This window comes from Balaenoptera ricei, chromosome 2, assembly GCF_028023285.1.
Source record: "Balaenoptera ricei isolate mBalRic1 chromosome 2, mBalRic1.hap2, whole genome shotgun sequence".
NCBI classification, from domain to species: domain Eukaryota; kingdom Metazoa; phylum Chordata; class Mammalia; order Artiodactyla; family Balaenopteridae; genus Balaenoptera; species Balaenoptera ricei.
Genome location: NC_082640.1, coordinates 142369569 through 142394966, shown reverse-complemented (window position 1 = coordinate 142394966; position 25398 = coordinate 142369569). Strand labels below are relative to the sequence as shown.

The following is a 25398-nucleotide window of genomic DNA, read 5'->3' as shown; positions in this document are numbered from 1 at the left end:
GCTGGTTTTTTTCTCTCATTTTAATATCTTAACTCTTTCTTTCTGTACCCCTCCAGCACAACAAACTGAGCCTTTTCAAGGGTGGCCCTTTACAAGTAAAGTAGCTTATAAGAGGGACAAGTCTTTTAGCTACATATTTAGCATGTTAGAAATGTTCACTGATATAATATTGATGCTAAGCGTCCATTTGGTGTTTCTCAAACCATTTTAGTGTGTTAACAAAGACTCATCCTGGTATAACGGGAAGAACAACTAGTCTGGACTAGTCACAGCATCTGCACTAACTAGTTTATGACCCTGCACAAGTCACTTTCAAGACTGTTGTGGATCTGGTCTGCAGGGAAAGGCAGTTACGCTAGAGTTGGATTGTCTCGCCGAGGTCTCTGTAGTATGGGCACGCTTGTCGGCATTCTCTCTTTGCTCACTCTGTTGACTTCCAGCAGCTGACAGGTGAGGTCCTAGCAAGGACCTCAGGCTTCTTTTGTTGCTAGAAGTGCTGTTTTCGTTTGAAACATTCAAGCCACACAGATAGTTTCTATGGTAACAGGTCTCTCTTATTTTTCTTGTGACGCAGATTTTTTAAAAGGTTCTGCATCAATATGCTCTTTAGGGTTGGTGATCTTCTAACCTATAGCCCCTTTGCTTGGACAAAACATTTATTTAAAGACTTTCCCCTCAGGAGTATTGTAGACACTTCTCCAAGAAGAGTAAGCAGTTGCTAGTCATACTAGCACTTGAGGTTTTAGTCTATTAATAAAGCTTTATATAAATTAGAAGAGGAATTGTTGGATTCATTGGTTAAACAGAAATACCAAGAAAACTGATATTCTGTTAGAATCATGACATTTTATTTTACTTTTAATTTTTATTATGTAAAATTTCCAAACACAAAAGTAGACAAAATTGTATGAGGGACAGCTGTATACTTACTACCTAAATTCAAAATTAACGTTTTGTCATATTGGTATGGTCTATTCTTTTACTGAGAGCAAATCAGAGATGTGTATTTAGAAGTGAAATGTCACCCTTGAAGGTGTTTTTCTTCTTAACCCTTTATACTATCCTTAGTAAAACTAACTATTAATTCCTTCATATCATTTAGTACCTAATCTACATTCAGATTTCCCCAGTTGTCCCAAATATCTTTCACTCATGATTTGTTCAAACTAGGACCCACTCAGTATCCATACATTTGCATTTGATTGTTAGGTTTAAATCTAGAAAACTTCCTACTACCCTCCTCCCCCTGATTTATCAGAGATTGTCAGCTATCCTGTAAGATATTCCACCTTTGAGATTTGTGTGATTCTTTTCTTCTTGTTTTCATTTAATTTGTTTCTCTATCTCTCATATTCCTGGAAACTGGAAGTTAGGTCTAAAGACTTGATTAAATTCAGGGAAAACATTTTTATTAGGAATGCTGTTTTCTTCATGCAATGTCACAATCAGGAGAGACACAATATTTGGATCTTGAAGATTGTAAGACTCTAGTTGGTTTGAAAAGCTATCTTTTACTGGTTTCCTAGGATAAACTTCCATAGAGAAGTTCCTTTTTTTAAAAAAAGCCTTTTTATTAGTTTGAAGATTTAATGTGATTCTCCTTTCCCCTGAAACTGTTCCAGTTTGATTTCGAAAAGTAAAGGTCAAAGTAGCATTAAATTACTGAATTTTCCTGCATATAAACCAAATAAATAGTTGGTTAAACAGTATTTTGCGACTGAGGTGCACCAGCTCTGGGCTCTAGCAGATGGTTGGTATCAGGCCACTCTTTCTAGCTGCTCTCCTGGGCTGGCAGTTAGCTTGACCCTCTCTTCTCCTTCAGCCTCCATATACAAAACTATTGATATTTTATTTTTCTTTTAAAGAATCAGATTTGCTCTCTTCACTTCCTTTGCTGTTCTAGGCCTTGTCACCTCATGACTGCAGCAACTCCTGATTTGGCTTTCCAGCCACTGGGCTCACCAGGTTCAGACTTCTGGTGGCTTCTGGAAGTCAGAGGACAGGGGTCAAAATCCAGCCCTCACACCAGCAGTTGGCTCTCCTTCAGCAGGCACTTAGTGTTTCCAAATAGAGCATCAGTTTCCTCATCTGTCAAATGAGGATAATAACTTTTGACCAATGCAGAGTGTGGCAGGACTTGAAAGAGGTTACGAACTAAATGTAAATTTTAACTTGAAAAATGCTCTAAAGCAGAAGGGAATTTGGTTTCTGCCCACTGCATGATCCATTCAGGCAGTGTACCTCTCCTTTTATTGTTTCCCACCTCTGTATTTCATCTCATATAGTACCTCCTTCCCTCGTGCCCTCTAGAAAACCCTCTCTTCCTTTCCTCGTATCCATCCTTAAGGCCTGGCTGAAATCTTTATCTTCAGTTTAGCCGTATTTCTTCTCCTGGCCCATAATTTTCCCTTTATGTAAACTATTGCTTTTGTAGTTTAGCTATAGTCATTCTCCAAATATTTTTACACATAGACTTCTTATTTCCTCATCTTAAGGTTCTTGAGGTCACAGTCTGATATATTTGTGTCCTGCTTGGAAATTAGTATAGGAGTTCTATGAAAACATGATCATGTTACCTTTGAAACTGATTTCTAGTGCATTGGCTGTAGGGGCCAATTGGTTTCTTAAATGGCTGATATTTTTTCTGGGAGATGGGTACAACTTTCTTGTGTGAGATCCTCCTTCCTCTATTTTTTGCTGGGCCATGTGGTCCTCTCTGCCACCCACTCTGAAGGTGACTCCAGCTTCTTCCCTTAGTCTCTCCTCGTCACTCACCCCACCACCTCCAACCTCAGTCTCTCTTCCAGGCCTCCTGTGCAGAGCTCACAGTGTTCCGTGCAAGTTGTCACCCTGTGACTTGGTGACTGTAGTGAGGGTTTATGGTGAGGAATTATATTGCCCACCGTTCGGCCTTGCTGAACAGCAAATTAGAGCCAGTAGTGGGTTCATTTTCAACCTTCATCCTCTCTCACCCCTTAAAAGCCTACGCTCCCAGCTTGACTGGTTATCGGAATTGTTTGGGTTTTTAAAAGACGTAATCCTGGGATCACCCCGACACCCAGTGAATTGGACTTTGTCAGGGTGGCTTGGGAAGCTGTATTTTCCAAGGCTCCCTATGATTGGCTATATTTGGGAGCCACTGTTCTAAAAGGTGATCCCTTGTCCCTTAATCATTTGTCATGAATGATAGAGACTTGCACACCCTGCTGGTACTTATTTGTCGGATAGCATTACAAATGGTTCCATAACATCTGTCAGTGTGAAATCTCATGGCAGAAGTGAAAGTAAGATGATAAGGGATGAGCCTATTAAAGGCTTTGAAGCAAATGGATAGTTTATCAGATTGCTGTGCTCTTTCTTTAGAACTGTACACCAGACCTTGTTACCACCATCTGTTTTGTAAATTCCATTTTCAGTTTAACAGCTGGATTGTGAAAGGTATACAGAATTATCCAATTAAAAAACTAAATTTGACAGGTGTGTATTTTTTTTAATGATTCCTTGAATACACCGTGTTTCTTTCTTTAAACAGCCTTTTAAGGATCTTATTTTCCACAAATAAGAAACTTTTACCACAGATTTTCAGAGTAGTAAACTGTGACCAGAATGAGAGTTCTTTGGCTTAGGTAACTTTGAGAGTTAATATTGTATATGATTGGGAACCTTCAGTTTTATCCATGAATAAATCTGAATAGTTTAAAACAGGTGCTTTTCTCTTCCTCAGTACAGAAAGCCACTAGCCGTTGCTGTGCACATCTCAGAAGCTGACCAGTGGAGTGGGAGGGTAATTCTGTTGTAATTTGGCATCGATTTCCAACACTCGCAGAGTTGTGCAAACCAGGAACCTGGGAGTCATGTTGAATTCCTTTTTCAAAACCATCCTTTTACTTGTGAGGACCCGGCCACCCAGGTCACAGTCTGCACAGAGCTTGAAAGAGAACTCGGGTCTCTGGACTCTTTTAACTCATTCCTTCTACTTTACCATACTACTTCTTGAACGACTGTGCGTGTGGTTCCCTAAGAGCCAGTTAAGTCATTGTGGGTAGAGAGATTTTATGTGCTTCCATTTTCTCATTCCAGTGTTTTAATGTCTTGTAGATAAACTGTAACAAACATTACTGATGTGATCAAGAAAAAGGTCTTAATTAACTTCATATATGAAACTTGTCTCTCAGGGAGAGATGTTGTGTTCATTACAACGGCTGCTGAGAGGATGGGAAGAGCATATTGCTACTGTATTTGCTGAAACATGCATATCCATACTCTTTTGAGGGCAGCCAGCACATTTATTTCCATAGCCTTGGCTCTGTATTTTTTCCCCAGCTTTATTAAGATATAATTGACATGTAAAATTGTATAAATTTAAGATGTGCAATGTATTGATTTGATACACTTACATGTTGCAATATGATTACCACCCTTTTAAGATCTACTCTCTTAGCAACTTTCAAATATTTAATACAGTATTGTTAATTATAATTAAAAAGCTGTGTGTTAAATCCCCAGAATGTATTCATCTTCTAACTGGAAGTTTGTACTCTTTGACTAACCTCTTCCCATCTCCTCCACCCTCCCAGCTTCTTGTAACCACCATTATACTCTCTGTTTCTACAAGTCTGGCTTTTTTAGATTCCACGTGTAAGTGAGATCATACACTGTCTTTCTCCAACTGACTTATTTCACTTAGCATGATGCCCTCAAGGTCCATTCATGTTGTCTTAGCTATATTTTAGTTGCTTAGTTGCAACATGGGAATTTATCTCTGCCAAGGATGGCAGGAAGGAAAATTTCCAAAATAACCGAACTTTGACTTTCTTTGCAATGCACTGGATCTTTCCTGCTGACAAACTTGCAGTTTACGAAGTAAGTTCATGGAGCATATCAAAGCTGTGCAGCAGCTCTGCCTACTTCAGCAGATGGTGCGAATGGTTGTCTAAAGTCATCTTAGTTTCTGTCATTATGTCAGTCTGTGGAATGTTCGGGTTCATGCTTATTTTGGCCAGTTTACAAATGTTAGCTCTGTCTTGTTAAGTGCAAAAAGCTCTGCCTGTTGGAATACTAACAAGAGGTGTACTACCATGATGGAAATGAAAGCAGAGATAGTGATTTTCTTTTCTCTTTTAACTTGTTTTAATGTTGCTCTTACTCATAGGACAAACTTTTCAAACAGGAGGTGGAAAGCAAAAAGTTTCAGTGCCACACTCAGGGCAGAAGCCTTTGTTTTAATGGCAGAGTGTGATTTAGGGAGGTTTCCGAAGGCGTTTGCAGCATTGCGTGAAGCAGGCTGTGCCTTTCCTGTGGAACCCTTCTCCAGTCCCAGTTCTTCTGTGCAAGGGCAACCTCAGTTGCTTGCTGTTTTTTCAGGAAAAAAAACAAAACACCAGCATGTGTATGAACTCCTCAGTTTAAAAAATCTTTTTTTTATTAATGAAATATCTCAAATATACAAGAAAAAGTATAAAGAACTAATTTAGCCAACATTCATCCAATTTTAGCAAACCTTAATATTTTGCTATAATTGCTTTAAAAAATACAGATAAAGCTCATAGTTATCTCTTTCTGATCCTGCTAGCCTCCCTCCGCAGAGTTAACCACTATCCTGAATTTGATCTCTTACTCTCATGCGTGTTTTTATACTTTCATTTTATGTGTGTGTCCACAAACAACAGGTAGTATTGTTTCTACTTCATTTAAATGGACATACTCTTGTCAATGAAAAAAATTAATCAATAGTCAATCTAAGTAAGAAATGGAAAATTTTATTTGAGCCAACCTGAGAGACAGTCTCTCAGAGAACTTTGAGAACTGTTCTGAAGCGGTAAGCGGGGAGGTCAGTACATATGTGATTTTGACAAAGGATAATCAAGCACACCTCTTGGTCGAAGGTTACTGCTACTCACAAGGAAGAAATACCTTAGTTAATGGTTTTAGTGCTTTTCTAAGTAAGATGTATAATTGTTCTTCTGATGCACATTTAAATTCCTAATATTTGTTATTACCAATAATGTTGCAATGAGAATTCTTTTGTTCCCTTGGCCACGTGAGTTTCTTTGGAGTCTCTTCTATTTTAAGGAAGTAAATCACAGGGTAAAGACTGAGATATTAATTAGATAAAATGGAAGATCTCTGTTTAGCTTTGGCTCTGTGCGTGGTGTGTAGGGTACTGTGTGGAATCTCCAAAGCCTTCAGCTACAACACTTACCTCCAAGGTTGGGAGAAATCAGCACAGATAACTGTGGTACCAGGAAGTACAATGAAGTAAGTACTCTATGCTGGTTGAGGCAGCTCTAATGTTAGAGGGTTTGGGCCAGTGATTCAGATCTTTCTCCACTAAATCAGGTGGGGTTGTCTTTGTTAGCCCCTTGAGTTGATTTAATTCCAGCCAAGAGCGAAGAGGCCTGATGCCTTGTTAGGTCTCACTCTCTGCGTCTTGTTCTCTCTTAATTCGGAAACCAGTAAGCAGACCCCATTCTCTCTTTCCTGTCCCTTAGGATGGACGCATGTTCAGCATTCCAGGTCTTCTTCCATTGTCTTTAAATGCTGTCCTCCAGGAAGATGGGTCATCTGTGCAATTCTGACTTCCTCAGAGATCTCTAATTTTTTGGTGCTGATCACAAAACATCCAGGATAGTGCTAATTACTGTTACCACTCATGCAAAAGAAAGTTCCTTAGATATAATTTTCCTTTTGTGTGGAATTTCCCCTAGGAGTTTCCTTTTACCCCAGCAGAAACAGGTCTGTGTTCCTTAATATATATGATGTATCAGTAGGAGCATTTTCAAGGTGTAAAGATTCTATGTAGCAGCACAGAACATGGAACACCTCAAAACAGCGGCTCTCAAAGTGTGGTTCCCAGACCAGGAGCATTAGCATCTTCCGGGAACTTGTTAAAAATGCAAATTATCAGGCTCACCCAAACCTCCTAAATCAGATGCTCTGGGGGTGGGGTCCAGGGATTTGTGTTTTAACAAGCTCACTGGGGGAGTCAGAACTCCTGCTTCAGAGGGTGCTTAAATGCTTACTCTGGGTCATTAGTGGGCCTGCCTTAATGCACTTTCAGGAAGGGACAGAATGCTTGAGGGATCGCTGCCCAGCAGGGTTGTTTGTTGTCATTGCTTAGTCATTAATGACATGCGAAAGGTATGCTTTTATACTTTTTGTGTGTGGTGTTGTTATAGATAGGCCTTTAACTTTTGGAGGTGGCTTTGATTTCTTTTGTTGGTTATGACCAACAGTAGGAAATAGAATGCCATAAATCCTTGTTTCCAGGGTTACCTCCTTGCTGCTGATAACAGACAGGAAATTAAAACAATCCGTGATAGTGTTTTGTTCTTATTAGCCACAGATGGTAGCTTTCAGATATGTTGGAGCAAAACATAAATAAATATAGCAGGGAGACTTCATTACTGAAGAAAAATGATTAGGCTGGGTCAAGTTTATAGTCTGGGTCCATTTTAATGAAATGGGATATAGGCAAAGCATCAATGCCCCATTATCACACAAAGCATCACAACGTATGGGGTCGCTAGTTGTTTTCTTTTTAGTTTAGTTTTGAGTGTGTAAAACATTTACATGATTTCAAAGTCAAAATTATGTAACAAATTTTATTCAAAGATGTCTCATTTTATCATATCCCTTTTTGCCTGTTCTTTTAGTCCTTTATGGGTAATCATTTTTATTTGCTTTTTGATTTATTCTTCTAGTGTTTCCTTTTGAAGATAAGTGTATATATGTGTGTATATGTTTGTATCTCCTTTCGACTTTTACACAAAAGGTTTCATAATATACCACAGCTTTTCAACTTTTTTTGTTTTTATTATTTTTTTGGCCGCACTGTGCGGCACGTGGGATCTTACTTCTCTGACCAGGGATAGAACCTGTGACCCCGGCAGTGGAAGTGTGGAGTCTTAAGAGTCTTAACCACTGGACTGCCAGGGAAGTCCCTGTATACCACAGTTTCTTTTAAAGTTAGCTCTATTAAGGTGTAACTTATATTCAATAAAATTTACCAACTTTATATGCACAATTTGAATTTTGACAAACTCATACAGTTGCATAGCCACCAGTACAACGAAGGTTTAGATGGTTTCCATCAACCAAAAAAAAATGTCTTCATATCCTTTTGCAGCCAATCCCTCTGTCGCACCTCTGAGGTCTCTGGTAAACTTTCTGTCTGCTTTCTATCACTATATTTGCTTTTCCTAGAATCTCACATAGTTATTTTTTGTGTGTATGTCTTTGACTTCTTTTACTTAGTATAATTCTTTGGCGGTTCAACCATCTTAGTACATGTATCATTATTTTATCCCATCTTATTGCTGAGTAGTACTCCATTGCTTATATAGTCCAGTTGATGGACATTGTTCTGTTGTGTCTTTTTTTTAATTAATTAATTTTTTAAAAATTTATTTATTATTTATTTTTGGCCGTGTTGGGTCTTTGTTTCTGTGCGAGGGCTTTCTCTAGTTGCGGCAAGCGGGGACCACTCTTCATCGTCATGCGCGGGCCTCTCACTATCGCGGCCGCTCCCGTTGCGGAGCACAGGCTCCAGATGCACAGGCTCAGTAGTTGTGGCTCACGGACCTAGTTGCTCCGCGGCATGTGGGATCTTCCCAGACCAGGGCTCGAACCCGTGTCCCCTGCATTGGCAGGCAGATTCTCAACCACTGTGCCACCAGGGAAGCCCTAATTAATTAATTTTTAAAAATTTATTTATTTATTGGCTGCATTGGGTCTTTGTTGCTGTGCACAGGCTTTCTCTAGTTGCAGCGAGCAGGGGCTACTCTTTGTTGCGCTGTGCGGGCTTCTCATTGTGGTGGCTTCTCTTGTTGTGGAGCATGGGCTCTAGGTGCACGGGCTTCAGTAGTTGTGGCTCGTGGGCTCTAGAGCGCAGGCTCAGTAGTTGTGGCGCATGGGCTTAGTTGCTCCACGGCATGTGGGATCTTCCCAGACCAGGGCTTGAACCCGTGTCCCCTGCATTGGCAGGCAGATTCTTAACCACTGCGCCACCAGGAAAGTCCCTCTGTTGTGTTTTTTTAAAGTTTTTATTCTGAAATAATTTTAGACTTACAGAATAATGATAAAAATAGAGAGATTCTATATATACCCTTTCCCCAGCTTCCTCTAATGCTAACATCTCCCATGGCCATGGTGCAATCATCAACACTATGAACGAAACTACAGGCTTTATTTGGATTTTAGTTTATCTGTTGCTTTTAGTTGTCATGTGTCTTTAGTCTCCTCTAGCGTGGACAGTTCCTTAGTCTTTCCATGTCTTTTTATTTTTTTAATTATTTATTTATTTTGTTGGCCACGCCGCATGGCCTGTGGGATCTGAGCTCCCCGACCAGGGATTGAACCCAGGCCCACAGCAGTGAGAGTGCAGTGTCCTAGTCACTGGACCACCAGGAAATTCCCTCCATGTCTTTTTTTTTTTTTTTCATTAGAGTTCTGAAAATGCTTATTCATTCAGTTCAGCAGTACAGTTCGTTACCAGAAACCTGTACTTGTCAGAGTCTTTTCCATGTATTTTTTGAAGATGAAACCCTTTTATAGGAACATATTTGCAAAATCATCAGAGTACACCCAGAACTGTCTGTAAATGACAAAAGACTTAAAAATGACCACGGTTAAAGATTTGATGACAGTTCATAATAATGCAGTTGACAAGAAAATTAGTTATTTCTGAGATATACATTTTAAAGTAATAACTAGGATTATTACTTATAACATTATACCAGAACATATAAGATTTTTAGAAATTTCATGTAATGTCTGAAACATTTATATTAACATATTTCCATACATATTTCCATACAAGTACAAATATAAGATTTTTAGAAATTTCATGTAATGTCTGAAACATTTATATTAACATATTTCCATACATATTTCCATACAAATACAAATATGATTTTTAGAAATGTCATGTAATGTCTGAAACATTTATATTAACATATTTCCATACATATTTCCATACAAATACAAATATAAGATTTTTAGAAATTTCATGTAATGTCTGAAACATTTATATTAACATATTTCCATACAAATAACCCAATGAAAGTTTAGTATTAGTTGTTTTGTTTGTTTTTTTATACTGCAGGTTCTTATTAGGCATCAGTTTTTTTTTTTTTTTTAAATAAACAATAAAGATTTACTGTATAGCACAGGGAACTATATACAATATCTTGTAATAACCTATAATGGAAAAGAATCTGAAATATATATATATAATGTATAACTGAATCACTTTGCTGTATAACTAAAACTAATACAATATTGTAAATCAATTATACTTAAATTTTTTTTTAAAAAGATGCATTGTTGCGTTTAATCCTCATGACAACCTTGTAAGGTAGGTTCTAGTTTTATCTCAGTTTTACAAATGAGGAAACCAGAGAGGTTAGGTGACTTGCACAAGGTCACACAGTGAGTAAAGTGAATGATGTAGATGTGATTGAAACAGAGGCCCCAACTTCCATTTCACCATCTCCTCATGCACCCTCCCTGTCCTTGCTAGAATAAATACATAAAGGAAGAGCCACCCATCTTCCCTTCAAAGGCCTCCAGAACTTTTGAGACCACTCAAAGGTCCCTTCAAAGTGAGCCCAGAGTGTCCTCTGCTGGCACTCCTTCTCGTTGCACCTCCTGTCTCTCACCTTACATGGCCTTCATTAGTTGAGTGTGGTTTGGCTGCAAGCCATAGGAACTAGCTCTGGCTAACTTAAAGGGAAAAAGGCAGAAGGTAGGAGGGGCGAGCAGGGGATGAACATTAGAAGGGTCAGGGATAGATCATGGATTCCAAGACAGGGTTGAACAGCCAAGATATTGCCACAAGGGCAGACTTAGAGACACTCCCTCCCCCGCCCCAGCAAGAGATCACAGGGCTTTCTTCCTAGAGCACCACCATCAATGGGCTTCTGGTCCATTGACACTGAGATTTCTGTGCCTCTCCACTCAGAATTCCAAATTCCCAGAGATGGCATCTGATCAGCACAACTTGAGACAGGTATATCCACAAGTAGAGACTGAGGCCATGGGGCCACATGGCAGCTCACCTCCTTTAATGGCCAGGCTGGCCCCTACATGCCTTGATCTGTTCCGGTATTCCCAAAGGCTCTTAGACGTCTTAGGAGGCAGCCAGGCATGCTAGGGTGTGTGTGTGTGTGTGTGTGTGTGTGTGTGTGCGTGTGTGTGTGTGTGTGTGGCCAAAGGACAGGGCCTGCCCTGGGCTCAGTAGCTGAGCATTCCAGGGCCAGGGAGAAGGAGACGTGCCAGAGATGGGCAATGGCAGACAGGAGAAGGTCAGCGCCTGGATCAAGGGAGTAGATTCCTTTCACCTTCCCACCCATCCCTACCCCACTATTTCCATCACTTTTTTTTCTAAATAAATGTATTTATGTATTTATTTATTTATTTTTGGCTGTGTTGAGTCTTCGTTGCTGTGCACGGGCTTTCTCTAGTTGCGGCGACCGGGGGCTACTCTTCATTGCGGTGCGCGGGCTTCTCATTGCAGTGGCTTCTTTTGTTGTGAAGCACGGACTCTAGGCGCGGGCTTCGGTAGCTGTGGCACGTGGGCTCAGTAGTTGTGGCGCACGGGCTTAGTTGCTCCGCGGCATGTGGGATCTTCCTGGACCAGGGCTTGAACCAGTATCCCCTGCATTGGCAGGCGGATTCTTAACCACTGCGCCACCAAGGAAGCCCTCCATCACTTTTAATGACTGAATTAACCTCAATTAGTTAAAGTTTCAGTTTCACATTTGGCTCAAAGCTCTTTCCTAGCCCCACTCCATGACTCCATGAAGGGCAGGCTTAAAGCTCCAGCTGCTAGGGGCAGGGAGGGAGCTCTGACACACTCACCCCCTTCCTGTGATTGCTTCTCTGGTGTGAGTTTCAGGGAGGAGGGAGAAAGGAAAAAACAGATTTCACGTGTGACTGCCCATGGTGAGTTGGGGCAGGCCTCTTCCTGTGGATCATAACCGTTCTTCCCCTGCACAAGCAATGACATAGCAGTTGCTGTGCTTTCAGTGTCCAGCACCAGGGGTGATGCTTCAAACATTTAACAACCACAGTAGCACAGGCACCAACCCATCAGAACAGTTGCAGGCCAGTTGCCGGTCCTGAAAGCTCCCTGATGTGTCAGGCCAGAGGCAGAGGAGCAGGGGTGGTTCCACTTGGAGGTTCAGGAACCCAGGGAGTCCTGGTGGTGGGAGCAGGGTGGCAGGGGGTGGCAGGTGGCACTCGGGGAAGTGGCTATTTACCAACTGATGCGGAAATGTTTCAATATTTTAATGATTGGTATGTTGTTCTGGCGTTGAGAAATGGGATATTTCCTGCCATATCAGTAAACAAAGGATGTCACAGTCATCAGCGATTGCAGCCCTCCAACATGAGCTGGTGAGCCCTGAGGAAACTCAGGAAGGAAAGAATACCTGCCATCTAGCAGCCATCAGACTGCAGCCACTCCCTACGGTGAGCCCTGAGGAAACTCTGGATGAGAAAGCACAGGATACTGGCCCCAGATAGCTGAGGTACATATCAGAGGAATGATTTCAGTGAGCTCAGACTCTTGCATCTCCCCATACATACAAAAGTGCTAAATTCCTTAACTTGGGATATCTGATTTTCTTTAATTAACAATAATCTTTTTTTTTTTTTTTGCTTTTTTACTTAATATATCCTGGTTATCTTTTTTTTTTTTTTTTTATGGTAATTCCATGTTTAATTTTTTGAGGGATTTCCATACTTTTTTCCACAGAGGCTGCACCATTTTACATTCCTACCAACAGTGCAAAAACGTTCTAATTTCTCTTACATCCTCACCAACACTTGTTATTTTCTTATATACTAAACGTATATAAGAACCATTCTAATGGTTGTGAAGTGGTATCTCATCGTGGTTTTTTGTTTTTTGTTTTGTTTTTTTTTTTTTTTTCACACACACACACTGTATTTTATTTTTACAAGAGATAAATCGACTGACACCAAGCATTGTACATGGATGACCACAACAAAAGCAACAATGATTGCAATTACGAAACATGAAACACACTCATACTATGTCATAATATTGACATTCAGTCCAGTAATCCTCCACTGTAACAGCTCCTTTACTTTGCAGTGAAAATTGATTTGTATATTCTTTGCCTCTGAGTCCTTGTGGAATTTTTTTTTTTTTTTAAATTCAGACAGAAAGTCACAAAAATTATACTCATCCTCATCAGTTCACTCAGTCCCATGTAATTAATTTTTTTTTTCATCTTGATCTTTTGTTAGCACTTTTATGAGTTCATCAGTTTTTCATTAGAGTTCTGAAAATGCTTATTCATTCAGTTCAGCAGTACAGTCCGTTACCAGAAACCTGTACTTGTCAGAGTCTTTTCCATGTATTTCTTGAAGATGAAACCCTTTTATAGGAACATATTTGCAAAATCATCAGAGTACACCCAGAACTGTCTGTAAATGACAAAAGACTTAAAAATGACCACGGTTAAAGATTTGATGACAGTTCATAATAATGCAGTTGACAAGAAAATTAGTTATTTCTGAGATATACATTTTAAAGTAATAACTAGGATTATTACTTATAACATTATACCAGAACATATAAGATTTTTAGAAATTTCATGTAATGTCTGAAACATTTATATTAACATATTTCCATACATATTTCCATACAAATACAAATATGATTTTTAGAAATTTCATGTAATGTCTGAAACATTTATATTAACATATTTCCAAACATATTTCCATACAAATACAAATATAAGATTTTTAGAAATTTCATGTAATGTCTGAAACATTTATATTAACGTATTTCCATACAAATAACCCAATGAAAGTTTAGTATTAGTTGTTTTGTTTGTTTTTTTATACTGCAGGTTCTTATTAGGCATCAGTTTTATACACATCAGTGTATACATGTCAATCCCAATCGCCCAATTCAGCACACCACCATCCCCACCCCACCGCAGTTTTCCCCCCTTGGTGTCCATATGTCCATTCTCTACATCTGTGTCTCAACTTCTGCCCTGCAAACTGGCTCATCTGTACCATTTTTCTAGGTTCCGCATACATGCATTAATATACGATATTTGTTTTTCTCTTTCTGACTTACTTCACTCTGTATGACAGTCTCTAGATCCATCCACGTCTCAACAAATGACTCAATTTCGTTCCTTTTTATGGCTGAGTAATATTCCATTGTATATATGTACCACATCTTCTTTATCCATTCGTCTGTTGATGGGCATTTAGGTTGCTTCCATGACCTGGCTATTGTAAATAGTGCTGCAATGAACATTCGGGTGCATGTGTCTTTTTTAATTACGGTTTTCTCTGGGTATATGCCCAGTAGTGGGATTGCTGGGTCATATGGTAATTCTATTTTTAGTTTTTTAAGGAACCTCCATATTGTTCTCCATAGTGGCTGTATCAATTTACATTCCCACCAACAGTGCAAGAGGGTTCCCTTTTCACCACACCCTCTCCAGCATTTGTTGTTTGTAGATTTTCTGATGATGCCCATTCTAACAGGAGTGAGGTGATACCTCATTGTAGTTTTGATTTGCATTTCTCTAATAATTAGTGATGTTGAGCATCTTTTCATGTGCTTCGTGGCCGTCTGTATGTCTTCTTTGGAGAAATGTCTATTTAGGTCTTCTGCCCATTTTTGGATTGGGGTGTTTGTTTCTTTGATATTGAGCTGAATGAGCTGTTTATATATTTTGGAGATTAATCCTTTGTCCGTTGATTCATTTGCAAATATTTTCTCCCATTCTGAGGGTTGTCTTTTCGTCTTGTTTATGGTTTCCTTTGCTGTGCAAAAGCTTTGAAGTTTCATTAGGTCCCACTTGTTTATTTTTGTTTTTATTTCCATTACTCTAGGAGGTGGATCAAAAAAGATCTTGCTGTGATTTATGTCAAAGAGTGTTCTTCCTATGTTTTCCTCTAAGAGTTTTATAGTGTCCAGTCTTATATTTAGGTCTCTAATCCATTTTGAGTTTATTTTTGTGTATGGTGTTAGGGAGTATTCTAATTTCATTCTTTTACATGTAGCTGTCCAGTTTTCCCAGCACCACTTATTGAAGAGACTGTCTTTTCTCCATTGTATATCTTTGCCTCCTTTGTCATAGATTAGTTGACCATAGGTGCGTGGGTTAATCTCTGGGCTTTCTATCTTGTTCCATTGATCTATGTTTCTGTTTTTGTGCCAGTACCATATTGTCTTGATTACTGTAGCTTTGTAGTATAGTCTGAAGTCAGGGAGTCTGATTCCTCCAGCTCCATTTTTTTGCCTCAAGACTGCTTTGCCTATTCGGGGTCTTTTGTGTCTCCATACAAATTTTAAGATGATTTGTTCTAGCTCCGTAAAAAATGCCATTGGTAATTTGATAGGGATTGCATTGAATCTGTAGATTGCTTTGGGTAGTATACTCATTTTCACAATTGATTCTTCCAATCCAAGAACATGGTATATCTCTCCATCTGTTGGTATCATCTTTAATTTCTTTCATCAGTGTCTTATAGTTTTCTGCATACAGGTCTTTTGTCTCCCTAGGTAGGTTTATTCCTAGGTATTTTATTCTTTTTGTTGCAATGGTAAATGGGAGTGTTTCCATAATTTCTCTTTCAGATTTTTCATCATTAGTGTATAGGAATGCAAGAGATTTCTGTGCATTAATTTTGTATCCTGCAACTTTACCATATTCATTAATTAGCTCTAGCAGTTTTCTGGTGGCAGTTTTAGGATTCTCTATGTATAGTATCATGTCATCCGCAAACAGTGACAGTTTTACTTCTTCTTTTCCAATTTGTATTCCTTTTATTTCTTTTTCTTCTCTGATTGCCGTGGCTAGGACTTCCAAAACTATGTTGAATAATAGTGGTGAGAGTGGACATCCTTGTCTCGTTCCTGATCTTAGAGGAAATGCTTTCAGTTTTTCACCATTGAGAATGATGTTTGCTGTGGGTTTGTCATATATGGCCTTTATTATGTTGAGGTAGGTTCCCTCTATGCCCACTTTCTGGAGAGTTTTTATCAGAAATGGGTGTTGAATTTTGTCAAAAGCTTTTTCTGCATCTATTGAGATGATCATATGGTTTTTATTCTTCAATTTGTTAATATGGTGTATCACATTGATTGATTTGCGTATATTGAAGAATCCTTGCATCCCTGGGATAAATCCCACTTGATCGTGGTGTATGATCCTTTTAATGTGTTGTTGGATTCTGTTTGCTAGTATTTTGTTGAGGATTTTTGCATCTATATTCATCAGTGATATTGGTCTGTAATTTTCTTTTTTTGTAGTGTCTTTGTCTGGTTTTGGTATCAGGGTGATGGTGGCCTCATAGAATGAGTTTGGGAGTGTTCCTTCCTCTGCAATTTTTTGGAAGAGTTTGAGAAGGATGGGTGTTAGCTCTTCTCTAAATGTTTGATAGAATTCACCTGTGAAGCCATCTGGTCCTGGACTTTTGTTTGTTGGAAGATTTTTAATCACAGTTTCAATTTCATTACTTGTGATTGGTCTGTTCATATTTTCTATTTCTTCCTGGTTCAGTCTTGGAAGGTTATACCTTTCTAAGAATTTGTCCATTTCTTCCAGGTTGTCCATTTTATTGGCATAAAGTTGCTTGTAGTAGTCTCTTAGGATGCTTTGTATTTCTGCAGTGTCTGTTGTAACTTCTCCTTTTTCATTTCTGATTTTATTGATTTGAGTCCTCTCCCTCTTTTTCTTGATGAGTCTGGCTAATGGCTTATCAATTTTGTCTATCTTCTCAAAGAACCAACTTTTAGTTTTATTGATCTTTGCTATTGTTTTCTTTGTTTCTATTTCATTTATTTCTGCTCTGATCTTTATGATTTCTTTCCTTCTGCTAACTTTGGGTTTTGTTTGTTCTTCTTTCTCTAGTTTCTTTAGGTGTAAGGTTAGATTGTTTACTTGAGCTTTTTCTTGTTTCTTTAGGTAGGCTTGTATAGCTATAAACTTCCCTCTTAGAACTGCTTTTGCTGCATCCCATAGGTTTTGGGTCGTCGTGTTTTCATTGTCATTTGTCTCTAGGTATTTTTTGATTTCCTCTTTGATTTCTTCAGTGATCTCTTGGTTATTTAGTAACGTATTGTTTAGCCTCCATGTGTTTGTCCTTTTTACGTTTTTTTCCCTGTAATTCATTTCTAATCTCATAGCGTTGTGGTCAGAAAAGATGCTTGATATGATTTCAATTTTCTTAAATTTACTGAGGCTTGATTTGTGACCCAAGATGTGATCTATCTTGGAGAATGTTCCGTGCGCACTTGAGAAGAACGTGTAATCTGCTGTTTTTGGATGGAATGTCCGATATATATCAATTAAATCTATCTGGTCTATTGTGTCATTTAAAGCTTCTGTTTCCTTATTTATTTTCATTTTGGATGATCTGTCCATTGGTGTAAGTGAGGTGTTAAAGTCCCCCACTATTATTGTGTTACTGTCGATTTCCTCTTTTATAGCTGTTAGCAGTTGCCTTATGTATTGAGGTGCTCCTATGTTGGGTGCATATATATTTATAATTGTTATATCTTCTTCTTGGATTGATCCCTTGATCATTATGTAGTGTCCTTCCTTGTCTCTTGTAACATTCTTTATTTTAAAGTCTATTTTATCTGATATGAGTATAGCTACTCCAGCTTTCTTTTGATTTCCATTTGCATGGAATATCTTTTTCCATCCCCTCACTTTCAGTCTGTATGTGTCCCTAGGTCTAAAGTGGGTCTCTTGTAGACAGCATATATATGGGTCTTGTTTTTGTATCCATTCAGCCAGTCTATGTCTTTTGGTTGGGGCATTTAATCCATTCACGTTTAAGGTAATAATCGATATGTATGTTCCTATGACCATTTTCTTAATTGTTTTGGGTTTGTTTTTGTAGGTCCTTTTCTTCTCTTGTGTTTCCCACTTAGAGAAGTTCCTTTAGCATTTGTTGTAGAGCTGGTTTGGTGGTGCTGAATTCTCTTAGCTTTTGCTTGTCTGTAAAGCTTTTGATTTCTCCATCAAATCTAAATGAGATCCTTGCCGGGTAGAGTAATCTTGGTTGTAGGTTCTTCCCTTTCATCACTTTAAGTATATCATGCCACTCCCTTCTGGCTTGCAGAGTTTCTGCTGAGAAATCAGCTGTTAACCTTATGGGAGTTCCCTTGTATGTTATTTGTCGTTTTTCCCTTGCTGCTTTCAATAATTTTTCTTTGTCTTTAATTTTTGCCACTTTGATTACTATGTGTCTCGGCGTGTTTCTCCTTGGGTTTATCCTGTATGGGACTCTCTGCGCTTCCTGGACTTGGGTGGCTATTTCCTTTCCCATGTTAGGGAAGTTTTCGACTATAATCTCTTCAAATATTTTCTCTGGTCCTTTCTCTCTCTCTTCTCCTTCTGGGACCCCTATAATGCGAATGTTGTTGCGTTTAATGTTGTCCCAGAGGTCTCTTAGGCTGTCTTCATTTCTTTTCATTCTTTTTTCTTTAGTCTGTTCCACAGCAGTGAATTCCATCATTCTGTCTTCCAGGTCACTTATCCGTTCTTCTGCCTCAGTTATTCTGCTATTGATTCCTTCTAGTGTAGTTTTCATTTCAGTTATTGTATTGGTCATCTCTGTTTGTTTGTTCTTTAATTCTTCTAGGTCTTTGTTAATCATTTCTTGCATCTTCTCAATCTTTGCCTCCATTCTTATTCCAAGGTCCTGGATCATCTTCACTATCATTATTCTGAATTCTTTTTCTGGAAGGTTGCCTATCTCCACTTCATTTAGTTGTTTTTCTGGGGTTTTTTTCTTGTTCCTTCATCTGGTACATAGCCCTCTGCCTTTTCATCTTCTCTGTCTTTCTGTAACTGTCCCCATGTCTTTTTAAAAAGAGTTCTTGTTTAGCTATTTTGTAGAATGTCCGTCAATTTGTGTGGTGATTAGACTGCAGTTACAGATTTTGGGGAAGAATTCCAGAGAGGTGATGTGCCCTTCTCATGGTCTTATGTCAGGAGCTACATGATATCAGTATGTCTTATTACTGGTAAAGTTAACCTTAATTATTTGATTCAAGCAGTGTCTGCCAGGTTTCTCCATAGTAAATTTATTACTTTTCCTTTTCTGCAGTCTGTTCCTTAGAAGCAAATTATTGCTTTTTAAATTCTGGTGTACATCAGTGTGCATGGGAACATAGTTTAGCAACTCTCTTAATCTTAATTATAGTAATAGTAATAATGTTATTTATCGCATACCCCACCTGCATATTTCTAAACACAAGTGGATTATCTCATTTAATCCTCAGGATACCTCTTTGAAGTAGATACTTTTTTCATGCCCATTTTATAGCTGAGAAGATTGAGGCACAGAGTGCCTTGCCCAAGGTTCGGCAGTTAGCAGTGGAGCCAGATGCTAACATAAGCCTAACTTGAGGGCCAGTTTAACACGTGCCATATGGTTGTTGTCAGAGCTTAGAATGGGGATGCTCTCATTTTTTGCCAGAGAAAACAAATGAACACTTCCTATATTTGACAATTCTCTTTTGTTCTTTAAGAAAAATTTTTTTGTTTTTACTTTCAGGAAGATTCCTTGTGTGACTAAAGATTTTAGTCAGCTATGCATAGCAGTAACATTACATTAAAATCATGGAGAACTCCAAGATACTTTGGGGAGCATTGAGGATCTATTTTTGGACTTCTTTCAAAAATAGGACTGAAGGTTAGGACAGAGTATTCAGAAGAGAAAACTGCTTTTGGAGGAGTATTTACTTAAAGAATGGCCTTGAGCCTTCTCCTCCCTGGATTTTTTTAGCCTCTCTTAACCAGGGTGTCATGTTTATCTGTGTGTCTAAACCCCACATGTTCACTTTTGTTTACCACACTAATAACTGCTGTATTACAGAGTCAGATGTATCCCTGGATAGCCTAAATCAGGGGATGACAACTGTGGTTAAATGATAACTCAATATCTGTGAGCCTCTCTTCTGGTAGCAACGGAGCCACTGAAGGTCAGGCTGTGTGGGTGGACATTTGCACATCTTCCCTGTGACTCACTCAGCAGCCTGCCTTTCCAAGGGGAGATAGCAGTATGTGGCTACAAAGCTCTGTTCATCTCCTCCCTTCTGTCTCATGCTGTGTAGATTGGGTATCCCCAAATGCTTGAAATCACATACCTAGATGACTTGAATGTATCTGTTCTGCCAAGTTGTTCAGATATGAGTGCAGTTTTTAAAAATAAAGTTTTTGTTTCTAAATGTCTGTTGTAAGCCTGGCCATATATGACGGAGTCCACAGGTTAAACAAGACACTGTTCATCACCCAAAGCTAACCTGGACAGGCACACACATAGAAACTATAGAATTAATTTCCTTAGGAAGGGAGGAGGAAGGCAACTATTTAGAATGAGTCTGATGCTTGCATACAATAACTAGAAAATTTTATAAGAATAGAAAATTATTTGGGGTGGTAATAACAGAGGTCAAGTTTATGGGTATCTGGATCTAGCTTCAGAAATCAGAGAGGTAAGAATTGGTTTTTTCTCAGACATAGTTTTCTACACATTTGTTATAGAGAAAGTGTTAGGTACAGGAAAATGTAAGGAAGAAAGTGAAAGTAGAGCATTCCTATCACCAGAAATACCCACTCTTTTGTTTTGCATAATCTATCTCCTTTCTTCCCTCCCTCTTTTTCTCTCCCTCTCCTATGCTACAAATACATTGGTAATCCTGCACTTTTTATGTAATACCACATCATAAGGATTTCCCCCACCATTTAAAGAAAAAGACTTTGCTAATGTGGTGGGAGAAAAATAACTAGTTTTAATTTGCATGCCATTAATATTTTAGTTAGGATTAACATTCTTATGTTGACTGTCAATTTACACGTACCTACAGGGTGTTAGCTTTTCTATTCTTTATCTTACTATAAAATTGGAAACATTACTAAAGCAAGCCTCTGATTTCAGATGTCCTAAACGATGCTATATTTGATGAAGATCATGATGAGATGGTGATTGTGAAGGACATAGACATGTTTTCCATGTGTGAACATCATCTAGTTCCATTTGTTGGAAAGGTAAGTTTTTCTATGTTGTCTCCTAACAGTGTTTAAAAGCACAATCACAGTTTTAAAGTTAGGATAATTATATTTTAAATTGTCACCTGCTAATTCCTAATATCCCAGATATTTAGAATTACACATAAACATTTACTCTTTATCAACCCTACTAATCTAATAGCTGGAAATTAACAAAATAAAAACAAAGTAGGCCCTCTGGGCAAGCTTTTCACAGTAAATACCATGTTAATAGGTTAAAATAATGAGATTAAAAAGACCATCTTTTTTTTTTAGGTAGCTGCTGCAGGCTCTGAAAACCTTTGCCCTTTATTTTGACTTGATCCAAGATATACTTTTGTATAATATGACATGAGCAGTAATGATTGCAGAATTTCTTGTGGCAGAGGTTATAGTATTAGTGGGTTTAATTTGTTTCCAACCCTTTCTATTTTAGGAAAAATGAATCTGTGAGCTAGATAATGTTATCTAGTTTGCTGTATTTAAACCTACTTTTGAGAACATGTGGGTTACCAAGAGTTGTCCTTTTCTCTTCCCTCCCCGCATATCATAATTTTATTTTATTTTGACTTTTTGTTAATAATTTTCAAATAGAAGACTTACAGGAAATAGTGGTATGAATATCTAAACACCCATCACCTAAATTTAATGTGTTAACATTTGCTTTATATTTTTTTGTTAAAGTATTTTTTCATTTTTTATAGAAGTGAAACGTAGAAAAATGCACAAATCATTAGGGTATTTCCTACTACCTCACAGATCAAGGACTAGAACATTATCAGTGTCCTAGAAGCTCACCTTGTGCCCCTTGTTAATCCCTAACCCATCTTGTCCCCACAGGTAACCAGTATATGGATTTGTAACATTATAGATTGATTAGTTTTGCTTGTTTTTCAATTACTATATATAAATAGGTGGGGTCTACAGAATGTACTCTTTTGTGTTTCGCTTCTTTTGTTCCATATTGAAAGAGTCCTTGATGTTAGGTTATTGCCTGTCATTATATTTTCATTGCTATATATAATTCCATTGTACAAACATACCACAATTTATTCTGTTCTTGGAGGACATTTGTATTGTTTCCTCTCTCTCTCTGTTTGGGTTTTTTGGTTGTTGTTGTTGGTGGTTTTTTTGTTTTTGGCTATTACAAACAGTACTGCTACCAGCATTCTTTTGGTGCACAGATGCATGCATTTCTTTTTTAAATTTTTATTTATTTTTTAATTTTCTGAAATTATTTATTTATTTATTTTTAATTTATTTACCGAGCCACACAGCATGCGGGATCTCAGTTCCCTGACCAGGGATTGAACCTGGGCCACGGCAGTGAAAGCCCAGAATCCTAATCACTAGGCCACCAGGGAACTCACTAATTTATTTTTTAATTTAAGTGTAGTTGATTTACAATATTGTATTAGTCTCAGGTGTACAGTAAAGTGATTCAGCTGTATGTATGTATGTGTGTGTGTGTGTGTGTGTGTGTGTGTATATATGTATTTCAGATTATTTTCCATTCTAGATTATTATAAGATATAGAATATAGTTCCCTGTGCTATACAGTAAATCCTTGTTACCTATGTATTTTATGTATAATAGTTTGTATCCTAATTTATCCCTTTCCCCTTTGGTAACCATAAGTTTGTTTTCTATGTCTATTAGTCTGTTTCTGTTTTGTCTATACATTCATTTGTATTATTTTTAAGGTTCCACATATAAGTGATATCATATGATATTTGTCTCTCTCTGTCTGACTTACTTCACTTAGTATTGTATTCTCCAGGTCAACCCACGTTGCTGCAAATGGCAATACTTTATTCTTTTTTATGGCTGAGTCATAGTCCATTGTATACATATACCGTACCTTCTTAAACCAATTGTCTGTTGATGGACACTTGGGTTGTTTCTGTGTCTTGGCTATTGTAAATAGTGCTGCTCTGAACATTGTGGTGCATGTATTTTTTTGAGTTAGAGTTTTAATCTTTTCCAGATATATGCCCAGGAGTGGGACTGCTGGATCATATGGTAACACTAGTTTTTGAAGGAACCTCCATAGTGGTTGCACCAATTTACATTCCCACCAACAGTGTAAGAGGGTTCCCTTTTCCCCACACCCTCTCCAGCGTTTATTATTTGTAGACTTTTTGATGATGGTCATTCTGATCAATGTGAAGTGATACCTCATTGTGGTTTTGATTTGCATTTCTCTAATAATTAACATGTTGAGCATTGTTCATGTGCCTGTTAGCCATCTGTGTGTCTTCTTTGGAGAAATGCCTATTTAGACCTTCTGCCCATTTTTTGACTGGGTTTTTTTTTCAATATTGAGTTGTATGACTTGCTTGTATATTTTGGATATTAACCCCTTGTCGGTCACATCGTTTGCAAATATTTTCTCCCATTAGATAGGTTGCCTTTTTGTTTTGTCGATGGTATTCTTTGCTGTGCAAAAGCTTGTAAGTTTGATTAGGTCCCATTTGTTTATTTTTGCTTTTATTTCTTTTGAATTGGGAGACTGATCTAAGAAAATATTGCTATGACTTATGTCAGGGAATGTTTTGCCTATGTTCTCTTCTAGGAGTTTTATGGTGTCATGTCTTATATTTAGGTCTTTAAACTATTTTGAGTTTATTTTTGTGTACAGTGTGAGGGAGTGTTCTAATTTCATTGATATACATGTAGCTGTCCAGCTTTCCCAACACCACTTTTTGAAGAGATTGTCTTTTCTCCATAGTATATTCTTGCCTCCTTTGTCGTAGATTAATTGACCATAAGTACATGGGTTTATTTCTGGGCTTCCTGTCCTGTTCCATTGATCTATGTGTCTGTTTTTGTGCCAATACTATGCTGTTTTGATTACTGTAGCTTTGTAGTATTGTCTGAAGTCTGGGAGAGTTATGCCTCCAGCTTTGCTCTTTTCCCTCTAGAATTGCTTTGGCAATTCTAGATCTTTTGTGGTTCCATATAAATTTTAGTATTACGTGTTCCAATTCTGTGAAAAATGTCATGGGTATTTTGATAGGGATTGCCATTAAATCTGTAGATTGCTTGGAGTAGTATGGCCATTTTAACAATATAAATTCTTCTAATCCAAGAGGATGAGATATCTTTCCATTTCTTTGAATCATCTTCAATTTACTTACTTTATCAATGTTTTACAGTTTTTAGCATATAGGTCTTTCACCTCCTTGGTTAAATTTATTCCTAGGTTTTTTGTTTTTTTTAATTGGATGTGATTTTAAACAGAATTTTTTTAACTTTCTCTTTCTGATATTTCATTGTTAGTGTAAATAAATGCAACAGATTTCTGTATATTAGTCTCATATCCTGCTACCTTGCTGATTTCTTTTATTCTGATAGTTTTTGTGTGGAGTCATTAGGGTTCTCTATATAGAGAACTGTGTCATCTGCAAATAGTGACAGTTTACCTCTTTACTTCCAGTTTGGGTACCTTCTCTTTTTCTTATCTGATTGCTGTGGCTCGGACTTCCAATACTATGCTGAATAGGAGTGGTGAGAGTGGGCATCATTGTCTTATTCCTGAATTTAGTGGGAAGGCTTTAAGCTTTACACTGTTGAGTATTATACTGGCTGTGGGTTTGTCTTAAATGGCTTTTATTATGTTGAGATATGTTCCCTCTATATCCACTTTGGTGAGAGTTTTTGTCATGAGTGGATGTTGAATTTTATCAAATAATTTTTCTGCATCTATTGAGATAATCATGTGGTTTTTGTCTTTCCTTTTCTTAACGTGGTGTATCACATTGATTTGTATGTTGAACCATCCTTGCAACCCTGGAATGAATCCAACTTGATCATGTTGTATGATCCTTTTTATGTATTATTGGGTTCAGTTTGCTAACATTTTGTTGAGGATTTTTGCATCTATATTCATCAAAGATATTAGCCTGTAATTTTCTTTTATTTGTAGTGTCTTTGGTTTTGGTATTAGGGTGATGGTGGCTTCCTAGAATGAATTTGAGAGTGTTTCCTCCTCTTCAGTCTTTTGGAATAGTTTGGGAAGGATAGGTGTAAGTTCTTCTTTGTATGTTTGGTAGAATTTCCGCAGTGAAGCCATCAAGTCCTGGACTTTTGTTTGCAGGGAGGTTTTGTTTTTAAATTTTTTATTACAGATTCTGTTTCACTTCTAGTAATTGGTCTGTTCAAATTATCTTTCTTCTTGACTCAGTTTTGGCAGGCCATAGGTTTCTAGAAACTTGTCCTTTTCTTCCAGGTTGTCCAATTTGTTGGTATACAACTGTTTATAGTATTGTCTTATGATTTTTTTTTTTTTGGTATTTCCACAGTATTGGTTGTTATTTCTCCTCTTTCA

The 25398-nt window shown here is 37.8% G+C and overlaps 1 protein-coding gene across 2 annotated transcripts in view; it reads left to right on the top strand.

Moving 5' to 3' along the window:
• The window catches only part of GCH1 (GTP cyclohydrolase 1), a 61773-nt gene that overhangs the window by 14506 nt on the left and 21869 nt on the right, over positions 1-25398 (top strand). For both annotated transcript variants that reach the window (XM_059915715.1, XM_059915714.1), the window contains exon 2: positions 20959-21068. In XM_059915715.1, the coding sequence (XP_059771698.1) occupies positions 20959-21068 (110 nt within the window). The remainder of the gene's footprint in view (positions 1-20958; positions 21069-25398) is intronic.